The 22,278-nt window shown below is 35.5% G+C and overlaps 3 protein-coding genes across 3 annotated transcripts; 2 read left to right on the top strand and 1 right to left on the bottom strand.

The window, feature by feature from the left end:
* Positions 1 to 1,999: 1,999 nt before the first annotated feature.
* On the top strand, positions 2,000 to 7,412 carry LOC110442629. Its single transcript, XM_021486316.1, has 5 exons — positions 2,000 to 2,060; positions 2,611 to 2,684; positions 3,335 to 3,981; positions 5,630 to 5,703; positions 6,430 to 7,412. Exons 2-5 carry the CDS (start codon positions 2,612 to 2,614, stop codon positions 6,443 to 6,445), a joined length of 810 nt encoding a protein of 269 aa, XP_021341991.1. The 5' UTR covers positions 2,000 to 2,060; position 2,611; the 3' UTR covers positions 6,446 to 7,412.
* A 2,127-nt stretch (positions 7,413 to 9,539) lies between these two features.
* Positions 9,540 to 14,435, top strand: LOC110442628. Its single transcript, XM_021486315.1, has 3 exons — positions 9,540 to 9,606; positions 11,727 to 11,815; positions 13,054 to 14,435. Exons 2-3 carry the CDS (start codon positions 11,737 to 11,739, stop codon positions 13,818 to 13,820), a joined length of 846 nt encoding a protein of 281 aa, XP_021341990.1. The 5' UTR covers positions 9,540 to 9,606; positions 11,727 to 11,736; the 3' UTR covers positions 13,821 to 14,435.
* Positions 14,436 to 18,194: 3,759 nt separating this feature from the next.
* Positions 18,195 to 21,718, bottom strand: LOC110442638. Its single transcript, XM_021486330.1, has 4 exons — positions 21,611 to 21,718; positions 20,526 to 20,624; positions 18,831 to 18,932; positions 18,195 to 18,394 (listed from the first exon to the last, which is right to left on the bottom strand). The coding sequence occupies exons 1-4, from the start codon at positions 21,650 to 21,652 to the stop codon at positions 18,230 to 18,232; spliced, it is 408 nt and encodes a 135-aa protein (XP_021342005.1). The 5' UTR covers positions 21,653 to 21,718; the 3' UTR covers positions 18,195 to 18,229.
* Positions 21,719 to 22,278: the final 560 nt, after the last annotated feature.

The following is a 22,278-nucleotide window of genomic DNA, read 5'->3' as shown; positions in this document are numbered from 1 at the left end:
TCCCAACCGAGGCGTAAGCCGAGGTTAAGATGTTCCATAATCTTAGCCCGAGACTGAGATAGCCCGATCTTGCTCAGTTACATGTAATTGATTTTTTTTTCTCGCACCTTTTAGTTCGAAAAAAACTATTCAATTTTGCTTTAAACTACAAGTATCCCGCCTTGGGCCTCAAATGATAATGACCTCTTCACTACTTAAGCTACATGTGAACGCTTCCGGGTAAAAATGTAGTCTGTCCTTACAAAGATGACAACGTATTTCACAGTGTAGATTATATTTTATCTACAACATCAAATATCTAACAACATTAAAACTATACATATAACGACAAAACAGAACATTTATGTCACGTAAAGGTACAAGACAGATCGGACAAGATAGACAAATCTAGCATGGGATATGACGTGGGGTATCTCTGTCTGAGGTGCGAGAAATACAAATCCATGAAAGGCTAATAGATCACAACAGATTACACAATGTACATTCAGAATCACATGAGTTTGGCAGGTGACACCTATTGTCTCTCCACATACATTAAACGTGTATCTAATTGTTCAGGCACGGCATGGCAGGCCGAAGTCTACTTTTTCAACTGACAGCTTCTTTACAAATACGTACAATGCTGCAAAGCATCAATTATATGAATGTCGGAGGGTAAAAATGACATATTGCGTGATTGTCCTAAGCATATTGTTTTTAATTTCATAAATATTCAACAGCTTGAACATTTTTGTTATGCGGATGATCGCATTCTACTGGCAACTGACAACCGCTGGAAGTTACCTATCGATTTCATTAATTACATGCAATACGCTTACGTACAGTATATAACAGAACATGACATGTATGAATGCAAAAGGGAAATAATAGCAAAAATACGTTGGTGAAATGTTACAGAAATTGAATAATTTGCCTAGACTTATTTTATTTCACAAGTCATAGTTATTTATTATGCAAATGACACGAGATAAACATAGACCGTATTTCTGTCCTGAAATATTTTTGATGTTTTTTTTTTAAATTTTGACTGGTTGAAAAGAGGCATGGTTTTATTCATTTTCAATTTTTATTGTACAACAAAAATTTATATTTTGATTGAGTCACTGAAGATTCACTTAGCAAAAGTGCGAGTATAGTATGAGAAACGAAATATATATTAACGCATTATTGGTCTGAACACATATACTTATACTTAAGTATTGAAATCTAGGATTTAAAACTAGCGCAATAACTTAATAGCTGAAACGTACTTTATTTACGCTTTGAGCTTTCCTGTTGATGTTGGATTTTATTCGTCCTATGTAGAGACTTGTGACTACGGCATAGTTAGACTGAAATTGTAAAAGATTCATAGCGGTAAAGAACAACTAAGATATAATTGCCCTATGAGACATGGAGTAGAGGGTCAAGTTCATTCAACTCTATGCAGCCAAGCATGTAACGCGAGATATTGCAGAAACGACATATTCATTTTTAAAGTATGATAGGAGAAGGAACACATTAAGTACAAAAATTATAAGGTTGAAAAATATTTTTCGGGTCAGCCGATTGATTGAAGTTACAGACGTTAACAGTCGTCTATAGTTTAGTCTGAAGATGATCTTAATACATGACAGTGTAGAATGAGATCAACATGATCGCAAAATGTACGGGAAGATGACTTGTCAGTGAGAATTGGAGCCTGGTCAGTTTCTGTTCGACCATGGCATTTCTTAGCTGTCAACACTAGTTGTAGCCGTGTATATTACTATTTTCAACATGTATGGCTACAATCGTTATCAGCGATAACTGTCCATGTATTTGGATCTGTTCTTTGCTTGTATGTAGTGAAACATTACTATTGCTATAAACCTTGACTCTGACTGTTCAAACATTAAATATATCACTAGTTCATTCATACACAATCACCATACCGATTCATGATCTCATCATGTCCGATAACCCCTTTACCTTGTTCTTATCCATTGACAAAATTTAAGCGTTGGGGTTAACGCAAGAACATCCTTAAGCTGTTACAAAATCACTTCTATCTTCCAACTGTATAACGAGGGCAACGATAGGTATGTGTATGCATTTTGATTTTTTGACTGCTTATTCTCATAGAGTGCGTATTTGCGAGAAAGATGATGTTGTGAGTATGTGGTTTGAAACATTTGTAATAGGTACAAGTCTAACTACATGTATGTCATATTCTAACGTTGTCAATGTATAATCTTACGTAAGATCGTCTGACTGTAGGGTTAGGCTAACTTACGTATACATTCCTTCTTAACTGCTATTGACATTCAATATGTTTTATTATGTAATTCTCCGTGTTGTTTTTGCAAAATTTCAGAAAAACGCAGAAAATATGTTTTTTGCTGAAAACGAAATATTTACTGACTGATAACGATTATATAGGATTTTCAGTACAAAGCATTAATGAATAGAAATACATTTGACGATGATGTTTTTTTTAATATGGTCAAAAACCATGTTAATTGTTTCATTTACGACCATTTGTGAAGGTATCTTCATTACATCGGCAATATTAACATCTAAACCGGACTGTACAAATGGCGATAGTAAATCGAAATGTTTCTATATTAATGTCGTGTTATACTGTTTCAGTATGGAGACTAAATCTGAAGTACGCCCACTTTTTTCGTTACCACGCCCACCTCGTGCCCTCTACGACAGGTTTGGTAAGTATATATTATTACTTATTTAGTGAAATATTCATATTTTTTCTATTACAGGGGCGATGTTTAATTATTATTTTTTTTTTATTAAATTGAAAAATCATATAGCGGTTAAGGTTCTTTATCCTGCTAGATAAATTAATGAGTGTTTCTCTGTCAGTGGTTTGGAAATCATGGTTGATTGATTTGCAATCCTTTTTTCTAGAGAGACCTGGAATGTTTGAAATATGATCGGAGACATTCCTTTGGGAGGAGGAAACATGACGCTACCTTTAAATGTTTGTTAAAAAGATAATCCAATCAAAACACAATGTTATAATTATACAGATAAGGGAAAATGAAGATGGTAAATACAATTGATCGGATGAAAATGATCCATTGTGTCTGTTTGATTAACAATCTCATTAACAATTAGTGAGTTCCGCATAGCGCAGTTCATATAATTTCCCAGACAGTTAACAATCTTTTTAAAGACTTCTTATCTGGTTCAATGCTTATTACCTAGAATATGTATTCTTTTATTTCAACGAAAAAAAATATATATTTCATTTTATATTCGGTCACGATAACAAGTTCATGTAACATTTTGCTATTGAAATTAATGTTATTATTATATATAAACTAAGGTGGATTAAATGCGCGTCTGATTTCAGGTCATCTACCCATTGATGGGACCATGAAATATATCTGGGCAGGCTATGATAAGATTAAACAGTGTGAATTTCCCACAAATCTCATCAAAATGACATTCCTTGTACGAGAGAAAGCCGTATGTTCTCCTAAACTTCACGAGAAGGATTTTCCCCAGAACCATGATTTTTTGTATCATGTGTCGATCGCTTCGGTTGGAACTACGTCATATTCCGTTTCCCATGATCTATTTGAATCCACTACAATGGAGCGTTTAACACGAACTGAATCTAAAATGGTGAACATTGATCCTGAAACAAGAAAGCCATCGAAACTCCCTGCAGAGTTTTTAGATAGATGCTCCAGTTTTAAATGTAACGATTCTGTTTTAATAACAGAAGTACAAGGCGATATCATTCCTCCGCAGAACGCCTTCAAAACAACAATTCGCACAAGATATAGCGATACAGATGTGAATTTTCATATAAACTTTGGAGCGTATTACGGATTCTGCGCAGACTGTGCTTCAGAAGCGTCGCAATCCGGGTACTATCGTCACTATGACGACGACATAAGCCAATTTCCGGTTCTAGAGACTGATGCTACATTTATCGGAGAATCTGCGCCATGTTCAAATTTGGATGTGTATACCTGGCAAGATACAAAGAACGTACAGGACATTTATTTTGCAATTTATCTGAAGTCTGCCAGAATATTTCAAGCACGCTATCGATATGGCCTTGAATAATCCATCGGAGAAATCGTCTAAGATCTATTTATTTTTTTTCGTTTTTTTTTTTTTTAAGAAATGATTAAAGGCAACAGTTAGAGTATATGATGATTTATAAACAGACAAGTATTCAATATTTAATATTAAAATATGGGCTTGGTTTTTCTTTTTGTGTTTTTTCTTCATTCTTATTTTTCTTAAACAATCAGCTAATATATTCACATTGATGGGACCATGACATATATTTATGTAAATCTTTCATTCTTTCATCACTTATAGTGAGCTGACGAATTGCATTGCAGCGGTGTGTATCAATGTGTATTGCAATAATCATCACAGTCATAGCATTGTTATTTACGTTATATGTACTGGAGTCTGTTTTCCCCTTTATCTAGTGAAGAGTGGCCGGGTGGCGTAGCGCTTATTAAACAAACATGCCAACAAGATAGATAAATATAAGTTGATATACTCGTTTCATAATTGTTGTTAAATAAATAAAGTTTATATTTATCTAGTGATACGCTACCGATAATATTAATCCCGATTCGAACAGTCTAAACTAAAATTACGTCATTCGTCATACATGTATGCACAATCACGAAACCAATCCTTCAACCTTTGTCGATCAAAAAACGTTAGAAAAAACCCGATATCATTGAAACCACAGAACTAACAGCACCGCTACAGCCACCATAGAAAAGGGGGAAGACAAATATTCAACAAGCTACAGGTATGCATGCGTTTTTTGACTAAAAAGTTCTTATGTGGCTATTTTTTTTATACGTGTACGTGTGTGGTTGTTAAATAAGAGGAACACATGTGCTATACACATTAATATGATGTATACATACACATTTTATAAGTGTGTCGAGCACCTGTGAAGAGGACAGGTGACGTAAGCGTACCATTGTAATGTATAGATAACTCGATATTACACACGTAAGATCACCTTTCCATGAAACAAGACTTCGTTAATATTTGTATTCTCTTCGTTCAAACGAACACAAAACGCTTGTCATATAGACTCATCACCATTGTTTGGGCTTGGCCTTCGGCGGTCCAATTGCTTAATTGTAAAAAAAAATACCGCCACTATATCACTTTATTTTCCCATTACTACTCTTGACACTCGAATAAAACCTGCGCCACGTGCAGTCACGTGGCAATCACGTTTAAGGCATTTATAAGGCGTCATCTCTACTATATTAAATATGGATTTGGGTCAAATTGTAAAGGTTTTGGGCAAGCTTCAGGTTTAAGATTTTGAGCAAGTGGATTGTGTGATGGTATACGTATATCACCACACCCTATATGCTGCTGACTAGCGAGCAGAGGCATTCATTTGGAACTATACTTTTTGGGCCAAAAAAACAGCTTTTTTCGACTTGATATAATGTTTTGAGCACTTTTTTTGTGTGTTTTGGTGCGTCACCACACTCAATCAGCTAATGGATATTACAAGGCTGAGGCATAGATACAGAGTATAAGCAATATGCTCAACGAAATTTTCATATTTTAGGGGACAAAAGGATTTTTTTAATTCAACTTGATGTGGAACATTTTATGATGCCAAGCAAAACTGTTTCAGAATGGAGACGAAGTCCGAATTACGCCCACTTGTGTCATTACCACGCCCACCTCAGGCGCTCTATGGAAGGTTTGGTAGGTGTAAATTATATATGTATTGCCCTTATAGTGAAACATAACTGTTCTCCTGTAAACAAACCATAACATGTTCTGATTCATGGACAGCAAACAATACTTTACATGGAAGGAAAACTATAGAACACACCAGTCACTACCGATAAAGGCACAGTAAAGATACAGGCTAAGTTATTCCGAACAGTAACGATAAAGGCTAAGTTATTCCGAATAGTAACGATACAGGCTAAATCATTCCGAACAGTAACGATAAAAGCTAAGTTATTCCAAACAGTAACGATAGAATAGCCTGCCATTCATTATTGTCTTTATCTTAGCCACTCGGAAATTAGGGAGATATATTTCAGCATTTTGTTCCCAGAGAGACCATTAAGCTCGTTAAAATCATATGAGCAATGCCACCAAAACATCATTTATATGTATTTAAATTCATCTGTTCTGGTTAAATTATCAGTCGCATCTATGTGTCACATGATCATATAATGAAAACTAGATAATAACAAATTGTTAAGAACTAGAAAAATAAATTGTGCGCACATTATCCAGATGACATGTCATTTTCCCTAAATTTGCTCACCCTCGTTATTTAGTCCACCATAACACACGTACGTATGTTGATAATTTCTTAAATAATAACACATAACTATTAACCAATAACATCAGGCATTCATTCACCGATGTAGTGGAATATGTTATGAACATTTTATAAATTTATGTTTTTTTCAGGACATCTTTCCTTTGATCGAACCATAAAATTTCTTGCGGAAGGCAGTGCGGAGATGATGCGGCTTGGATTCCCTACAAAACATCTTCAACAGGCATTTTGTGTACGAGAAAAAGCAGTTGGTTCACCGAAATTGCATAAAAGAAGTTTTGTCAAGAACCATGATTTTTTGTTACATGTGTCGATTCCTAGAGTTGGAACAACCTCGTATACAGTTTTCCATGATATCCTGGATTCCTCTACAAAGGAACGACTGTTCCGTATTGAAACAAAGATGGTGAACATTGATTATGAAACAAGGAGACCGTGGAAACTTCCAACAGTGTTTATTGAAGAAAGTTCCAGATTTTCAAGTGACGATCGTGTATTGATAACAGAAATACAAAACGAAATCATTCCACCAAAGAACGCCTTCAAAACAATGAGTCGCACAAGATATAGTGACACAGATGTAAACCTGCACGTCCATTTTGTAGAATATTACGGATTCTGCGCAGAGTGTGCTTCAGAAGCGTCGCAATCCGGGTACTATCGTCACTATGACGACGACATGTGCAAGTTTCCCGTGCTCGAGGCCGATGCCACATTTATAGGAGAAGCTGGACCGTGTTCAAATCTGGATGTGTATACTTGGCAAGAACATACAGAGAATCTATTTTGCAATTTATCTGAAATCTCACAGAATATTCCAAGCAGACTATTTGTACGGTGATGAAAAAAACGACAAAGTTTTCGTCTCAAAATTATGATTCAGCATGAAAGGAACATGGACTCTGGTATGTGCAGTAGCTTTGTCGATGTCAAAGTTGAGTGGACTCGCCAGGTGTGGGCGAATCTTCTTGGTCAATGGCGGAAGAGAGGTGATACAAGTCTTTCTGTGGAAACTGATGGATCCATACATATAGACTACTTAAAGCTAACACTAATTAAAAACAAATAGTATGTAACTTATGTTTTTTTGTGCCTTCAAAATAAACAAAAACTGAACAAAATGTTTTCAAAGCTACATGTCTTATTCGGAGAAATACGTTCCTTTCACAATGTAAAATATTTGCACTCTTAATCAAGTGTATTGTTAATGCGGACAGTACACTTTCACTCTGTATTCTGATATTGTGTGTCAAAAATGTGTCTCCTTGGGCCGTATTCATAAAACCGTTCTCATGCTCATACTCATATTCTGTGCTCAAGCCCATATTTCTATTTTGGTAATAAATTGATTTTTAAAAAATCACAATTTTCCATAATTTGGAAGAATTTTTAAGAGACTAATATGCGAAGCCGAATGCCGTTTTCAATGTAAACACTTTACTTTACTTTTGTTCGTGTTACATGATACAGGCGAGTTACGAAAAAGTGTTACTTTAAGCACAACACCCGTGCCAGACTGTTTGAGCATGATAACAGTTCCATGAATACGCGTCCAGGGTCTTTGACTCTTGACAACACAAGTACTTTTGAAGTGTTACCTATCAGTTGGTAGGAAAAGTCTACACCAATGTTCATATATAGATCATACTTTCGTGATGTGATTTACTCAAGATCACACAAATGATTACTATGTTGGACACATTAGTTTAGTTTTGAAAAAGTAAAATGATTTGTGAAAATCACATCGGAAAGTGTGAATTTTAAAACAATCAAATGTTCTCAAGAATAATTATAATAACCAACTATTTCACTGAGTTTTTGAAATAGATTGTACATGCATGAAATGTATACATTTGTACGTAACGTAATCTTTGTTCAATTCATCCTATTGAACTCGATGATATTACAATATATTTACATTTGCCCCGCGCCGTCCCATTACAACAGTGTTAGAGGGCAAGTGTAATTATATAGGCTATAATTACAACTGCTCGACTATAATTACAACTGCCTGTTTCAGGTGTAGGAATATGTAAACAAACAAAATGGCCGCCTGAAATGTATTTTGAGGCAGGGCAAATGGTTTTTGTAGGAATATGTCTTAAAAAAGAAAAATATGTAAATATAAAAAATACCTGGTTGTCTGGATGTAAATATTGTTGATATAATTACAAGTGACCTCTGGCAAATCTGCCATAAAACCCTAGCGGGTTTTATGGGATTTGCCAGAGGCCACTTGTAAGTATATCAACAATAATTACATCCAGACAACCAGTTATTGTTTAAATAACTTCAAACGCCGCACTTTTGACTTTAAACATGTTTATTGTCCAATCGGGTAAAATGGATTTGGCACAATTGTTTATTTAAATGTTGATAGGAGATGTCTTCATAAATTGCAACTTATGAAGACATCTCCTATCAACATTTAAATAAACAAGTAATATCATAGTCAGACAATCACAAATAATACAAATAACGCCGCATCGCCTCATCATCATACATTTCCTCCCCACCGAGTCGTACCGTGACAATCTCCAATCTCGTTTCATGTGAAAAAATCAGTATGTAAAGACAAGGAGATTTTGGTGAGTTTTGGAAATAAATTTTATTAGAGAAATGTTTTCAAATTTGATTGAATGAGAACGAGTTGAGTTCAATTACATTGTTAGCATAGCTTTAAAAAGGATGAATACTATTCACTGATTAATTGCTTGTTCACGACAAAATGGAGTGTATGCCATGCATGATGAACACGTACATTGTTGATTCATTGAACAACTTTAACCCTTTCACCCCTATGTAGTTTTAATAGACTCTACCATGCATGGATATGGATGAGTCCATTATGGTCTACAGTGGTGAAAGGGTTAAGACGTCATAATACAGTATTGGTAATTTTACAACGAGCATCGGGAGATTTAGATCAGAAAGTACAGCTATAGATCTAGAATGGGTTAAATACAAAAAGAAGGATTTTGGTCTCTTTTTTAAAAATCCTTAATGAGCAGACGACATATATGTATATCTCTATTATAATCAATATTCTGCGATATTGCACAAATTCTTTTTCAGTGAGTTGATGCATGCTATCTAAATAAAATAATATTCCTCGTCATAAATATACTTATGTAGTGTCACATTATCAATTACACGCCAGCGTGTGTTATCATATTGTACGGTTCAGAGTTATAGCTCGATCTAAATTTTGACCCCTGACCTTTCACCTGTTATCCACGACAGCAAGAGACACGTGATTTGACTCGACCATTTATCGTTCTGAGTGTATCTTACCAGGAACTTTACAGGTAAGCAAAGTGTGTGGTATGGTATGATAAGGACATGGCTAGAGCCAGTACATTTATAACATTAAATTACGCCAACGAACGCTTTCGTAGTTGCTAATGGTTTTGCCTGACGCCAACGTCCAGTGTGGCCAGTTTCATCTTTTGGGAAAGCCTGTGATAAAAATAGATAAGACAGAAATAGCGGAATATCCGGGCCTTTCAATGAGAAGTAAACATGTACAGTACCAATCTCTACCTAGAGTTGTCGTTCCTTTTCAATCACGCTTAAAGGGAGTGACCAAGAATATGTGGGAAAGTAGCTTAACTCTGCTTGGAGATTGGTACAGCACTACGCTGTTGACCGACAGCACAGTGCCCGTTACGAGTGTGAGTTTACACACAACGCATTCCTGAATTTACATAATAAATCGCAAGTAAAAAAAAATATAAGTATCATGATATATACTTCTAATCAGATATTGGATTTGAATAAAAACGAACAGGTTTGATTAGAACATGCACGCACTGATCATGAGAGGGTGCCGCAGAGAGAATTGCAAACCGCAGAATGTACGATACATGTATCAATAGCTCACTTGATCATTTATATCAATGTTTGAGATTAAGATGATGTTGGAAGATGAGTTTTGATTCAAAATAAATACATGTATTTGCAGTGTATTTCAGACAGGCTAGGTGAATAAAGCGAGGAGTTACCTTCTCTCATCGGCTGGACAGACATCTTATATCGCTGCCGCTAAAACGTACTGCACGACAGTACAGTTACGGATTTCTCCGTTACTGAATAAAAACGCCAAAACATTGTCTCTTGTAAATTTCTCGACATGAATTGTTCATAAGGGGTATCAAACTATATTATCATGAGGAATTTTGTGACGACATTATAAAACCTTTAAAATGTACAATTTCGTGCTGATTTATATGTTTCCAGTAAATATGTTGTATACTTTTGTGTGACTGATTTTTTTATGATTTTTGTACATATGGTAATGGCATGTAACACAACATTGTCTAAGCTAAAAACTGTAATTATCGTATCCGGATAAATATTTCTTTTTCGAACCCTATTATACATAACACAATGTACGTCCGGTAACTATGTAGCAGCTTACTGTTATGATTTTCCGCTATTTCCACTCAAGGGTCATGTAAACTGACATGTTGCAAACTTTGATTTGCTATTATTATTAAAATAGTTTATCAATTAATTGTCGTTAAGGGAATGTGACTCTTACGTTGTAGGCAGAGATATATACATGTATACAGTGTAATAATAACACCATTATATACTCGGGCTGCCATTCAGTGAATAACTCCGCCATATACTCGGCCTACAATACTGTGTAATAACACAATCATGTACTCGGACTGCTCTACAGTGTGATACCACCATCGTATACTCAGGCTGTTATACAGTGTAATATCACACTCAAAAACTCAGGCTGTTATACAGTGTAATAATACCATAATATACTCAGGCTGCTATACAGTGTGATACCACCATACACTCCGGCTGTTATACAGTGTAATAGCACCATAATATACTTAGACTGTTATAAAGTGTAATAACACCATCATATATTGCACTCAGGCTGTTATACAGTGTAATAACACCATCATATATTGTACACAGGCTGTTATACAGTGTAATAACACCATCATATATTGTACTTAGGCTGTTATACAGTGTAATTGCACCTTTGTATGTCCAGGCTACTATACAGTGTAATTACACCATCATATATTGTACTCAGGCTGTTATACAGTGTAATTACACCTTTGTATGTCCAGGCTACTATACAGTGTAATAACACCATAATCTACTCAACTGGTTATGAAATCAAATATGATCATCACATGATTTTTCATTACATGTCAAATATCACAGATATCTCTTAGTGACTTCCTTTGAATTTTCCAGTCTAAATGGTTACAAAATGTATTACCACGGGTAATAATTTGTGAACTGCTTTGAGACGACCTACGAACTAGGTTGTGATAAAGCGGTATATAAGAACCTCGAATTATTATTATTATTATAAGACTATCATACAGCGGTTATAATCTGGATGAACGGTCTTCTTTGGCATAATGAATCAATCATTTTCGATTTATTTCAGATTGAACAACATGCAGTCAAAGTTTGTTTCCGACCACCAGGTTGACCTGTTGGTGCCACGCGTACCTACATCCTATCATGACCGAACAGGTAATGATATCGTAAGCTGGACGCAGTAGCTTCCCTTCGCGGATCTCTTTTTTCTGTGAAGTATTGGGACCATTTATGTGTATCACTGATAACCATGCAACGATATCACTAATAAATATACATACATACCTTTGATATTTAACTAACTCTAACAAGATAAATCATGGACACATTTATCCCTTTCTGTTATTGTAAAATTTTCTTTCATTATAAAATTGACAAAAATATTATTCATAACTTTTATATTAATATTCAAGTATAGCCTTTGGCTGAGATCGATACCTGGATTTATCAACCCGAGAAACTGCATTCAGGTATTAACCGAAGTTAAAGGCTACAATTGTTTTATTATTTTCTAAACAAGTAATGTTAGCAATCTGAAATAAATCACAGCAAAACTCTGCGAAAGCGGGACGATGCGTTTGTTTGGAGTCGCGTCATAATTCTATTTTTAGAAACACCCAGTCCTTCAACAAAAATCACGCGCTCCAAGTCAATATACTAATCTCTATACGTAAGGAGTAATGTTCCATTTTATCACATGATGTACTGTGTTATCCAGTGAATATACCCATGTCATACTGTTTTGAGTATTAACCCGTGTAGTATGACCTATCAGCCCTGTGATTGGTTGAAAGTTTCAATTGTTTTAATTTGACGTCACGTCTAGGACAAGTACATGACGTCATAGACTTCCCCACTGGAGTCAAAATGCCGTCTTTTTACATTTCAAGATTGTTGTTTTACACGAATAAATGCCACAAATCTTGATTATGTGATAACCATGATCTTAAACTCGTTTTCATTTCATATGAAATTTATGAAACTCGTCACGAAATTTTCATTTTAGCTCGCCAGAGGCTCGCTAATTTGAAAAATTCTTATACTCGTTTCATAAATCTCATATGAAATGGAAACTCATGTAAGATCCTATCTATATAAGTATCTATATGTTTGTGATATGCACATGTACATATTATTTAATTACAAATGTAGATACAATTTATCCACAATTGTTATAGGTTGTTTTTGTATAATATTATTCATTAGCTCTTCAGTAATAAGCAATAAACGGCAAATGTTTTGTCGCATTTTAGAAGCAACAGAGTTTTTTCGCGATTACCGCACTCACGTTTTATCTTTAAAAGTAATCTGTCAAGGACACAAATAAAAGAAATGCTACATTAAAGTACAACAGCTGAACAACAAATAACATTGAATTGTGTGTTTTTTTCCAGAACATCTGTCACTTGTGGGAATTATCCGTGTTTTATCCGATTATTATGTTGAGTCAGAATCGAAGGGATTTTTCACTGGGAGATTCAGACAGGAAAATATGAGAGGATTTACTGTTCAAGAGAATATCGTTTGTTCTCCAAGACTCCACCGAAAGGCTTCAGAGCGAGACGGCGTTCTGCTGCATCGCATCTCGTTTGCGTCGATAGGGGAAACATCGTACACTATTGCTCAAGACCTGTTAGATCCGTCTTCAATGGAACAACTTTTGCATCTCGAAGCGAAAATTGTAAATGTAAATCCGGAAACCCGGCGTCCCTCGAAACTGCCCGTATGGGTTACAGAACGGTTTTTGAATTTTTGTAAACGTGACAGTTCTTCAATGTTAACAAAACAAGAGGACATCGTCCCACCAAGCAATGCCTTCAAAACATTGATCCGCACTCGACCTAGTGACATGGATAGCAACTTTCATGTTCACTTTGCAGAATTTTACCGATTCTGTACCGACTGCGCCTCAGAAGCGTCCTTAAACGGACACTATCGTTACTATGAAGACGACATGTGCTGGTTTCCGGTTCTGGAGACCGAAGTCACGTTTCTTGGTGAATCACCGGCCAATGTAAATCTTGACGTGTACAGTTGGCAAGACACTGTTCATGTGCAAAGAATCTATTTTGCAATTTACCTGAAAAACAACAGAATCTTTCAAGCTTCTTTTCTTTACAGTAAGGAGAAATCGCCCATAGAGAGTGTTTCAAAACTTTGATGCACGCCTGGATTATCTGCATTCCGCCACATTGTGATATAATGTTGGAACTAAATACAAACATCAACCTTGGACACACCTTGCTGTGAATAGTTTTGTTTAAAAACAATCACAAATATCTCAAGAGCGTAATTTATGCACCCAAAATTGTGTGTGTATCAGGTAACATGATGGAAAAAATAGGGCAGATGGTGGGGTATAATTTGAATTCATTTTGAATTTTTACGAGGGTCTAATGTAAGAAATTACAAAAACATTAAACATATGGATCTTTTAATAACGGATTTATATTTTGTTTGGATACCTGCCTATGAGATAAAGAGGGTTTATATATATACATATAGTTGCCTTTTTTATTCGTTCATAAATTTGTTTGCATCCGATGGACATGTTTTTCTCAACACTGGACGAAGAGCATATCAGTGAGATAAAATGGAAAGGGTCGAAGACAAAAACTAGGGTAAGTCGGGGTTCCTGAAACATACATATTTGTTTGGCCTTAGCCGGATTTGTTAAAGTGTTGTTCATTTTCAATGGAAGATGATTAATACATTAATAAAATAAACAACTGCTAGTGCTATGTCCAAACAGCAAATTTCAAACCAAATTTATGAACCCGCATAACTCGAATACTCGGATAACTCGAAGATTTTCCACGACCCCGTCGACTTCGAGATAACGAGGTTCGAATGTAGTTAATTGCCAAAAACATAACCAGATATCATTAAAAAAAATATGTATATGCTAAATTGGAGTTATCTCCCCTACACTGTTAATTTGGATTGTCATGACAGCATTTATATAACATGTTATGTTTGTAAATAAGTTTGGAAAGGACTTAAATAAAGAGGAGACAAGGTGTAATATATCATTATAGGGGGAAAAAAAGACAAACGTGATTGGTCAAAAAGGGAGTCCGTAAGAGTAATTTTCAACCAATCACGGGTTAACCTTAGAAATGAACTAGTCATCTGTAAATGGTGAGAAGGAAACGATAAATTTGTGTTGAGAAATGCTTTTAGGTAAAAAAAGGGAAAGTTTGAGGTGTTGGCCAATACGTCGAAAATATGGAACGATTAGAAATTGTTTTCTACCGGTCAAAAGATCAAAGTGTAGAAATTGTAAATTTGAACTTTTGTACGAAAGAAATTATAAAATTGTATCATGTGACATCTTGTTGACATGGCGTCAGTTCATTATTTACAACTTGTGATGTCATTTTGAATCTAGGCTTTTCCCTGCGGGAAAACTTTATTCTTCCGATGATAACCACCAATTAAGTACCTACATGGTGTCACTTGATTTTCTCTGTCTTGCATCACATACAGATTGCACGTGAGGCTACTGTGTAGCAAAGACAGCAACGTCGGAGAAAAGATTTAAGTTTGCATCGTAATTATTCATGAATATTATAAATTGTTTGTTTTTTGGCAAATTATTATTATGACACAAAGTTGTGCAATTTGTGACAAATAACGTATTTGGAAAGTTTAACAAGAAGTAGTCTCCCCTTAAAACTCAAAAAACCTATCAAACATATATTAGATGGAATTTATTATAACATTATATATGTACTTTTCATATGTCTGTATATTTGTGTGTGTTGTGAATAAGGTGTCACACAATCACATTTAAAGATAACACATGTACTTCATTGGTCATGAAAGTTCACGGTAGATAATTTGTCTTTCTTCCTGTGTACTACATGTACATCTTAGTCTCGGGATCTGTTCGCTATGTGTTGTGACAGTGTGTATGCAGACAAAGGCATTGGTTCTGTGCGTTAAGTACATGGCATATATAGACTTAACGTCATGATTTATTTGTACAATGTTTTAAAATAAAATGTTGTTGACATAATCATGGTTTCTGTGTGCTTTGTTTTACAATACATTATATTAGACTTCTTGCCGATTGATTTTTTCACACGAAGTTAAATTTATTGATGAGCTTATCATGTCTGTCAACAGGTGAGGTGTGACTTGACATAGATTTACATAGCAGGTGTCGTCATTTAGTTTTAACCTTCTAGAACACCTGGTCTTATTCTCCTTGTACTTTTTCAAGTCATTTTAACAAAATAAATCGTAAATATATATGATAGCTCTAACTGTAATAAAAAGGAGTGTGATTCTGCAGCATTACATGTGATTAGACGTTCTATTTCACTTTATATCGCGGTGGCCGTAGTGGAAAAGGCGTCTGACAAAATTCTGCTACCACTAGCCATCTATCACTGGGTCGCGGGTTCGAGGCCGGTAACTCCGGCTTTCTTCCACCACCACCACCACCCACCACCATCACCACCACCACCTGGCACGTCCTTAAATGACCATAGCTGTTCAAACCAAACCCTTTACATCATTATTGATTTTCTCCAACTTTTCATTTTATTTTATTTTATTAGTTTTTGCAAGGAGTGTTTTAATGCAAACACTGACGTGTAGCATGAGCGTTTGATGAACTTTGATTTCTGATTCATTGGATAAACCTGCTAGGAGTTGGTAAACAATTTTGGTTGGGTAACACACTGGACGTGATTTCATTGGTCAATTTGTTTTTACTTATGACGTCACGTAAGAATGCTTTGCGACGTCATCTTCCATTGTGACGTCATGATTCACAGCAATTGTTTGCCCCAATCGGAAGCCGACATAGTGTATTTTCAAGGGAAACATATGGCTTTTCAGATAAAATATGAACGTTATGGGATAAAATGGCCCCCTAACTCGCGATGGTAGATTATCATGTTTATCTTACTCTCGTTAGTTAATTTTCAAATTGTAAAAGACACTCGGTACTCGGTAAACCTCGTGTCTCTATACAATTTGAAAATTAACTAACTCGAGTTAGATAAGCATGATAACCAACCATCATTCGTTGGGAAACCTCTAGTTTCTTCATGATGTATTAGAAGTGTACATATAAATAGTTTTGAGAATATCATCTATTTTTGAGCCCATCAAAACTGTCGACGGGTGGCATTGACGCATGCAAATAATATTCCAGAGTAGGGGAGAGTCCGTCTGTCCATACTTTGGTTTCTGCAAGCTAAATTGCTTAAATATCTTTTGCTGGATGCTAATGAAACTTTCTTACAATGTAGCTTATATGTAAAGGCTAATGCGGTCTTCAAAGTTAATCAAAATCTGCGCAAAATAATTTATACTGATTCTATTTGATATATAACCTAGTCAAATATGACTGGATTTTTTTCAAACTTTTTCAACACTTACAGGATTAGAGAAGTCTGCCAGTAAGTTATAAGTCCTCAGAAATATCGTATTCTCATATGCCAGAGGCTCGCTTAATTGAAAAATTCTAAGACTCGTTTCATAAATCTAATATGAAATGGAAACTTATGTAAGATCCTATATTTTTTCTTTCATCACATCCCAGAAATACTCTACTGAATAATGCAGTAAGGAGATGGCCTAACATAAGATTTCATATCTTGTCGTCAGATCCTTTCAATTGATGTGATTGTATTGTATTATAAATTAATTTAAGTAATACATATTGTTTAGACCAATACAGTACAAAAAATAGTGGGTTTTTTCACACGTTTACATACCGGAAAATATCAGAAGTTGTTTTTATGTCTATCTGTTAGGTAACGAACGGGCATATATACTCAGCTCCTACTGTACTGTTATCATCTTAATGTGATTATACAACACTGCAGGACATATTTACATTTGCGCTGCAATCCACTATTCCGTCTTTGCGTATTGCAGAGTTATCTTCTCTTAGGAGCAGGTATTGATTGTTACGTCATTGGTTTGTGTGAGAAAATTACGTCGTTTTCTCTCAAAAATTGATGACGTTACTCTCACAAACAAATGACCTTACAATCAATACCTGCTCTCAAAAGAAGATAACTCTGCAATACGCAAAGACGGAATATGAAAGTTACCAGCAGAAATGCATTTTATTTGAGTATGAAAGCAAAATCTCTCGTGACGTCATATATTAGCTTTGTTTAATGAAAGTCTTGTCGCTTCGCTTCGGATAACATGTAGATAAGAATGCCTCTACGTCAAACGCTCAAATGGCTACGGTCAATGTTTGGCGCCAATTTTATTTAAATAGGGCTGTTCCGCCAATATCGTTTAAAGGACGACGCATATACAGAACGCAGTAATGAATTAATTATTAAAGAACAAATAAATTAAATTAAACAAATGTTCTATAGTAAAAATGTAAATATATGGATAAAACCGCGTTTTCTTTTTGTATTTTTCATACCGGTATAAAAATTAGATAAACGCCGTTCAATCCATATAAAGAAAAGTGATACAATATTTCATATCAATTCAATTTACCAACCTATATTACTATGTTCCGTGCACAAAAACAACAGATAATATAAAATAAACTTAATAACATGTTTTTAATTTATTCATCAATCAACCAATTACGCCAACGGTCGTACTGTGGTGATGATGTGGTCTTGACACGACGAACACGTCCTGACCTGCGCACATGCTTTCCACGTGCATGCTTAAACCGTTAACATCGTCATGGGACATCTGCTTATGGACACCCTTGGCTACGAGAAACATCAAGTTATTCTAAAAATAAAACAATAGGTACATTTATTAAAACCTGATTAACGATAACTTGTTAAGAAATGTAACTGAATACTGATAATCATCCTCGATATCCAGGGGTTACGCTCACATTCGCTCTCTGAACCCCTCGAATAGAAACTTAAAGCCTAACACAGCGCCATCTTGTAGATGAAACAAGAAGACTAGTTCGATCCTTTGCTGTACATCAAAAGAATCTCGCGGTCACGTAACGGTAAAAATTGAAAGGCTTTGAAGTCAGGCGTCTCTCCTTTGTAATCGTCAAAGGACAGGTATCAGCCTAGCGTTTGGTTAGTTTTTTTTACCTAAGACCTAAGACCAATCAAACAGCTATCTTCGTGCCTTCAATTTCCAGGGGTGTAGAGAGCGAAAGTGAGCGTAACCGAGGATGACTGAAAATATACATGGCTTAACCTACCTCCATACTCAAAAGTCCTTCTGGTGTGTGTACCTGCGGTCTTACTGAAGTTTTCAGCTTCTCGATGTAACAGTTTTGTCCAAGCTTCATAACCATTTCATGCTGTTGAGAAATCAGTGTATATTTAGTATAAGACTGATACAGACATTGAGCAATCGCAGAATATTTTGCAGAATATTTCGTCATAGTACCGTTTTGTCACGGTAGAAAATGCTACTTAGCGTGCTATTTTGATCGGAAATGTTTTAGATCATTTACATGAAACTCTACCAACAACATGAACAGATGTATTAGCAAGATATTCCGAAGTGGTTTCCTAGTAAAAGGGCGAAATAACTATATTATGTGATATATGCTTTATATGGTTATTTTACTTATTTTACAACAATTATAAAACACATTATGCTTATTTCTGTTAATCATTCTTTTTGGCCCGGTAAAAGCACGTAAAGGGTCTAAACGTGTGAGGAAACCGGATTACACAAACTAAGGTTGTCTGACAGGTGACCCAAACCTGTTCACGTCCGATTAGGAAATCATACCCCGACGTCTTGGTGAAATGTGAGTGTACTGTCGACTGTACCACACAAGAACCCTTCCAAAAGAGCTCAGTAAAGTTTGTTTTATATGCTATTTAAACTTGGTAGCCTCATATAGGGACCACGGAACCAATTCAAAAATAGATTGTGGGTTTTTCCCTTTTGGGCAGAAGATTTAATAGAAAGGTGAATGCCTCGGGGCCTGCTGGTTGGATATTAAGGTGGCAGAAGTTTCAAAAGTTTTATGTGTGGGTTGAGCAATATATATAGATGTAATATGTATAAAAAAAAAATAAAAAAATTTTCAAGTCTGGTTTTGTCTGGGTGGGTTTATTAAGTGTGTAATTTGTTGTAAATTTTGTTCGATTTTTGGTGCCGAATTCAATACAAGATGGCAGCCCCCATATAAAAAAAGTTCAAATTGGCAGAATTTTGAAATATTTTTTTTACAGTTGTGTGAGATGCTATTCTTCAAAATGAGGTCAGGTAAACCAGTGTGGATAACCCCATTTAACCAGGACAGTGGTAAACGTTAACACTATCGTCTATGGAAAATCATTTGGTTCCGCGGTCCCTATACCGCCAGACAGGAAACAGTGAAACACACAAATATCGATCAGTCATCACAATATTGATAATAATAATAATAAAAATGATATACAACATTTGATTTAGCGCCCTATCTAGCTAACATAAGCCACTATAAAGCGCTTTGTAGTACAGACAATGTATATATACAATTAATACAATTAGCATATATACATTGATCAATACATTTTTAAGGAAGTCGCAGGAGCTGCCTTATCAGGTGCTAACAACTAGTCCTATGCCACCTGGCTAATATCTCCCTATGTGTGTATGCCTGCGTGTGTCCTGGAGTATAATGTGATAAATACACATACGCCACTTCTTCGTTTGACCTCGATATTCTATACTAATAGCATTATTTCAGTAAGATTTATCACTTTGGAAATACATAATATCAAAGTTTTACTTTATACACAATCAATGTACGCTCTAAACGTGTCGCAACGTTTGAAGACGAACAGGTTCCTTTGTCTTGAAGCGTTGCGACACGTTTAATACGTGCATGGTTTGTGCATTAATAAAACTTTGATATTAAATAACATCACTATTTGTCAACGAGAGTACTAACCGAATGAGCATCATAATAAAACATAGCTGAGTCGAATTCATTGGATTCGTGCGCATGATGATGATGTGTGGGTGACGGTATCGTAGTCATACCCAAAATCTGAAAAAAGAAAGAAAAAAAAGGTATACAAAGTGAACGAATGAATGCATTCATTGACACGCAGTAAGAGCTCCCTTTACAAAAGACTGTGATCATTGTTTTGGTCAACTAACACGTACATGTATCATCCGTTATCAAGATTTCAGCCAATCGTAATTTATAGCATTGTCACCGTATTGTGTTTAATAACATGTGTTTTTCTCTCCATTATACACAAATTGAAATGTTGATGACAAAAATAGTTTAATTGTGTGAGATATTAAAGTCATAGCAAATAATCATATCAGTTCATAGGAAATAGATAAGGTTTTAAAATAAATCAATAGGTCATCAAAACCGTACAATTCATTGCCATTCGGAACGCAATTTTACTTGCGTTTGTGAACATATATTTAAAGTGTATTTTAACTTCTGTAGAAGTTTTAATTTATGCCAATAAATGTCATTATGAGAAAACAAATAAACAATATGCACGTCGATATAAACAAAATCGATTAATTTTCCAATTATATACATTGAATGATAAATTACATCAAGACACTAACAAATTTGATAACTGAAGAATCAAACTTAAGGTTAATGCATAAGAACACATTGAAAACTAAACAGACTCCAAATCAAAATAGAAGAGAGTAATACCTATAACTGTACTATATCAAGAATAAAAGCAATCCCATATACTCTTGAAAGGTAAGTATTACCTTGATCACATGCAACTTTGGTCGCAGTGATAATTAAAAAAAGGGAGAGGGGTAGAGTGGGGCGGGGAGCGGCGGTGGTCGAGTGGTTAAGGCGTCTGGCATTCTGCTACTAAAAGAGTGGGGCGGTCGTCAGGTACTGTCCCCGGGTTGGTGGTTTTTCTCTGGGTACTCCAGCTTTCCTCCTTCACCAATACCTTGTACTTCCTTAAATGACCACAGCTGTTAATAGGACGTAAAACACAAACAAAACCAAAACAACATAAATAAATAAAAAATAAAACATACCTGCCCAATCAGGCACACGGCGATAACCAACGCACAGTTCATCTTGCTGAGGAGGTTATACGTGAAGCAAAGGTCCTTTCTTAACAGGAATGACCTAGCTCTGTGCACACGTTATATAACAGTAGACAATGAGGCACCTTAGGGGCAATCGTTTGAAAATCGCTAATAATAAGGGTCAAATGTTGTGAAGACATTCGTCATCCGTACATTTCAAAACGCATAAAATGACTTCAATTGTTTTTGTACTGATGTAAACAAAGTCATACAGGTGCAAACTGGCTGAAATTTGAAATCGGCACGCTTTTGTTTCGTATTTTCGGTGAATATTTGCCTCGGCGCTGACTCTGCTGGTCGACATTATCAGTACTCGATGTTGGCCGCAACCTTGTACATATAGTTTCAGTATGTTCCTGGGCAGTTTATATGAACTACTTACTCAAAAAAACCTATCAACTGTATCAAAACATGAGAATTTGTAACAATTTTCTGGACTTTATAGGCACTTTTTCACGGATGTATTTAAACATATGAATCATAACACCGTAGACATGGAATTCCAATCCGCTGTGCATTAGCACCAATGATGAGTCCCAATTAAATGAAATGGCAATACGTTCATGTCAATCTCTTTCCTTAAAGGAGTGTTTTCTTACTTCGTATTTCGGGTG

This window comes from Mizuhopecten yessoensis, unplaced genomic scaffold (genome assembly GCF_002113885.1).
Source record: "Mizuhopecten yessoensis strain PY_sf001 unplaced genomic scaffold, ASM211388v2 scaffold716285, whole genome shotgun sequence".
Lineage (NCBI taxonomy): Eukaryota > Metazoa > Mollusca > Bivalvia > Pectinida > Pectinidae > Mizuhopecten > Mizuhopecten yessoensis.
This window is presented reverse-complemented; position numbering and strand designations above follow the sequence as displayed.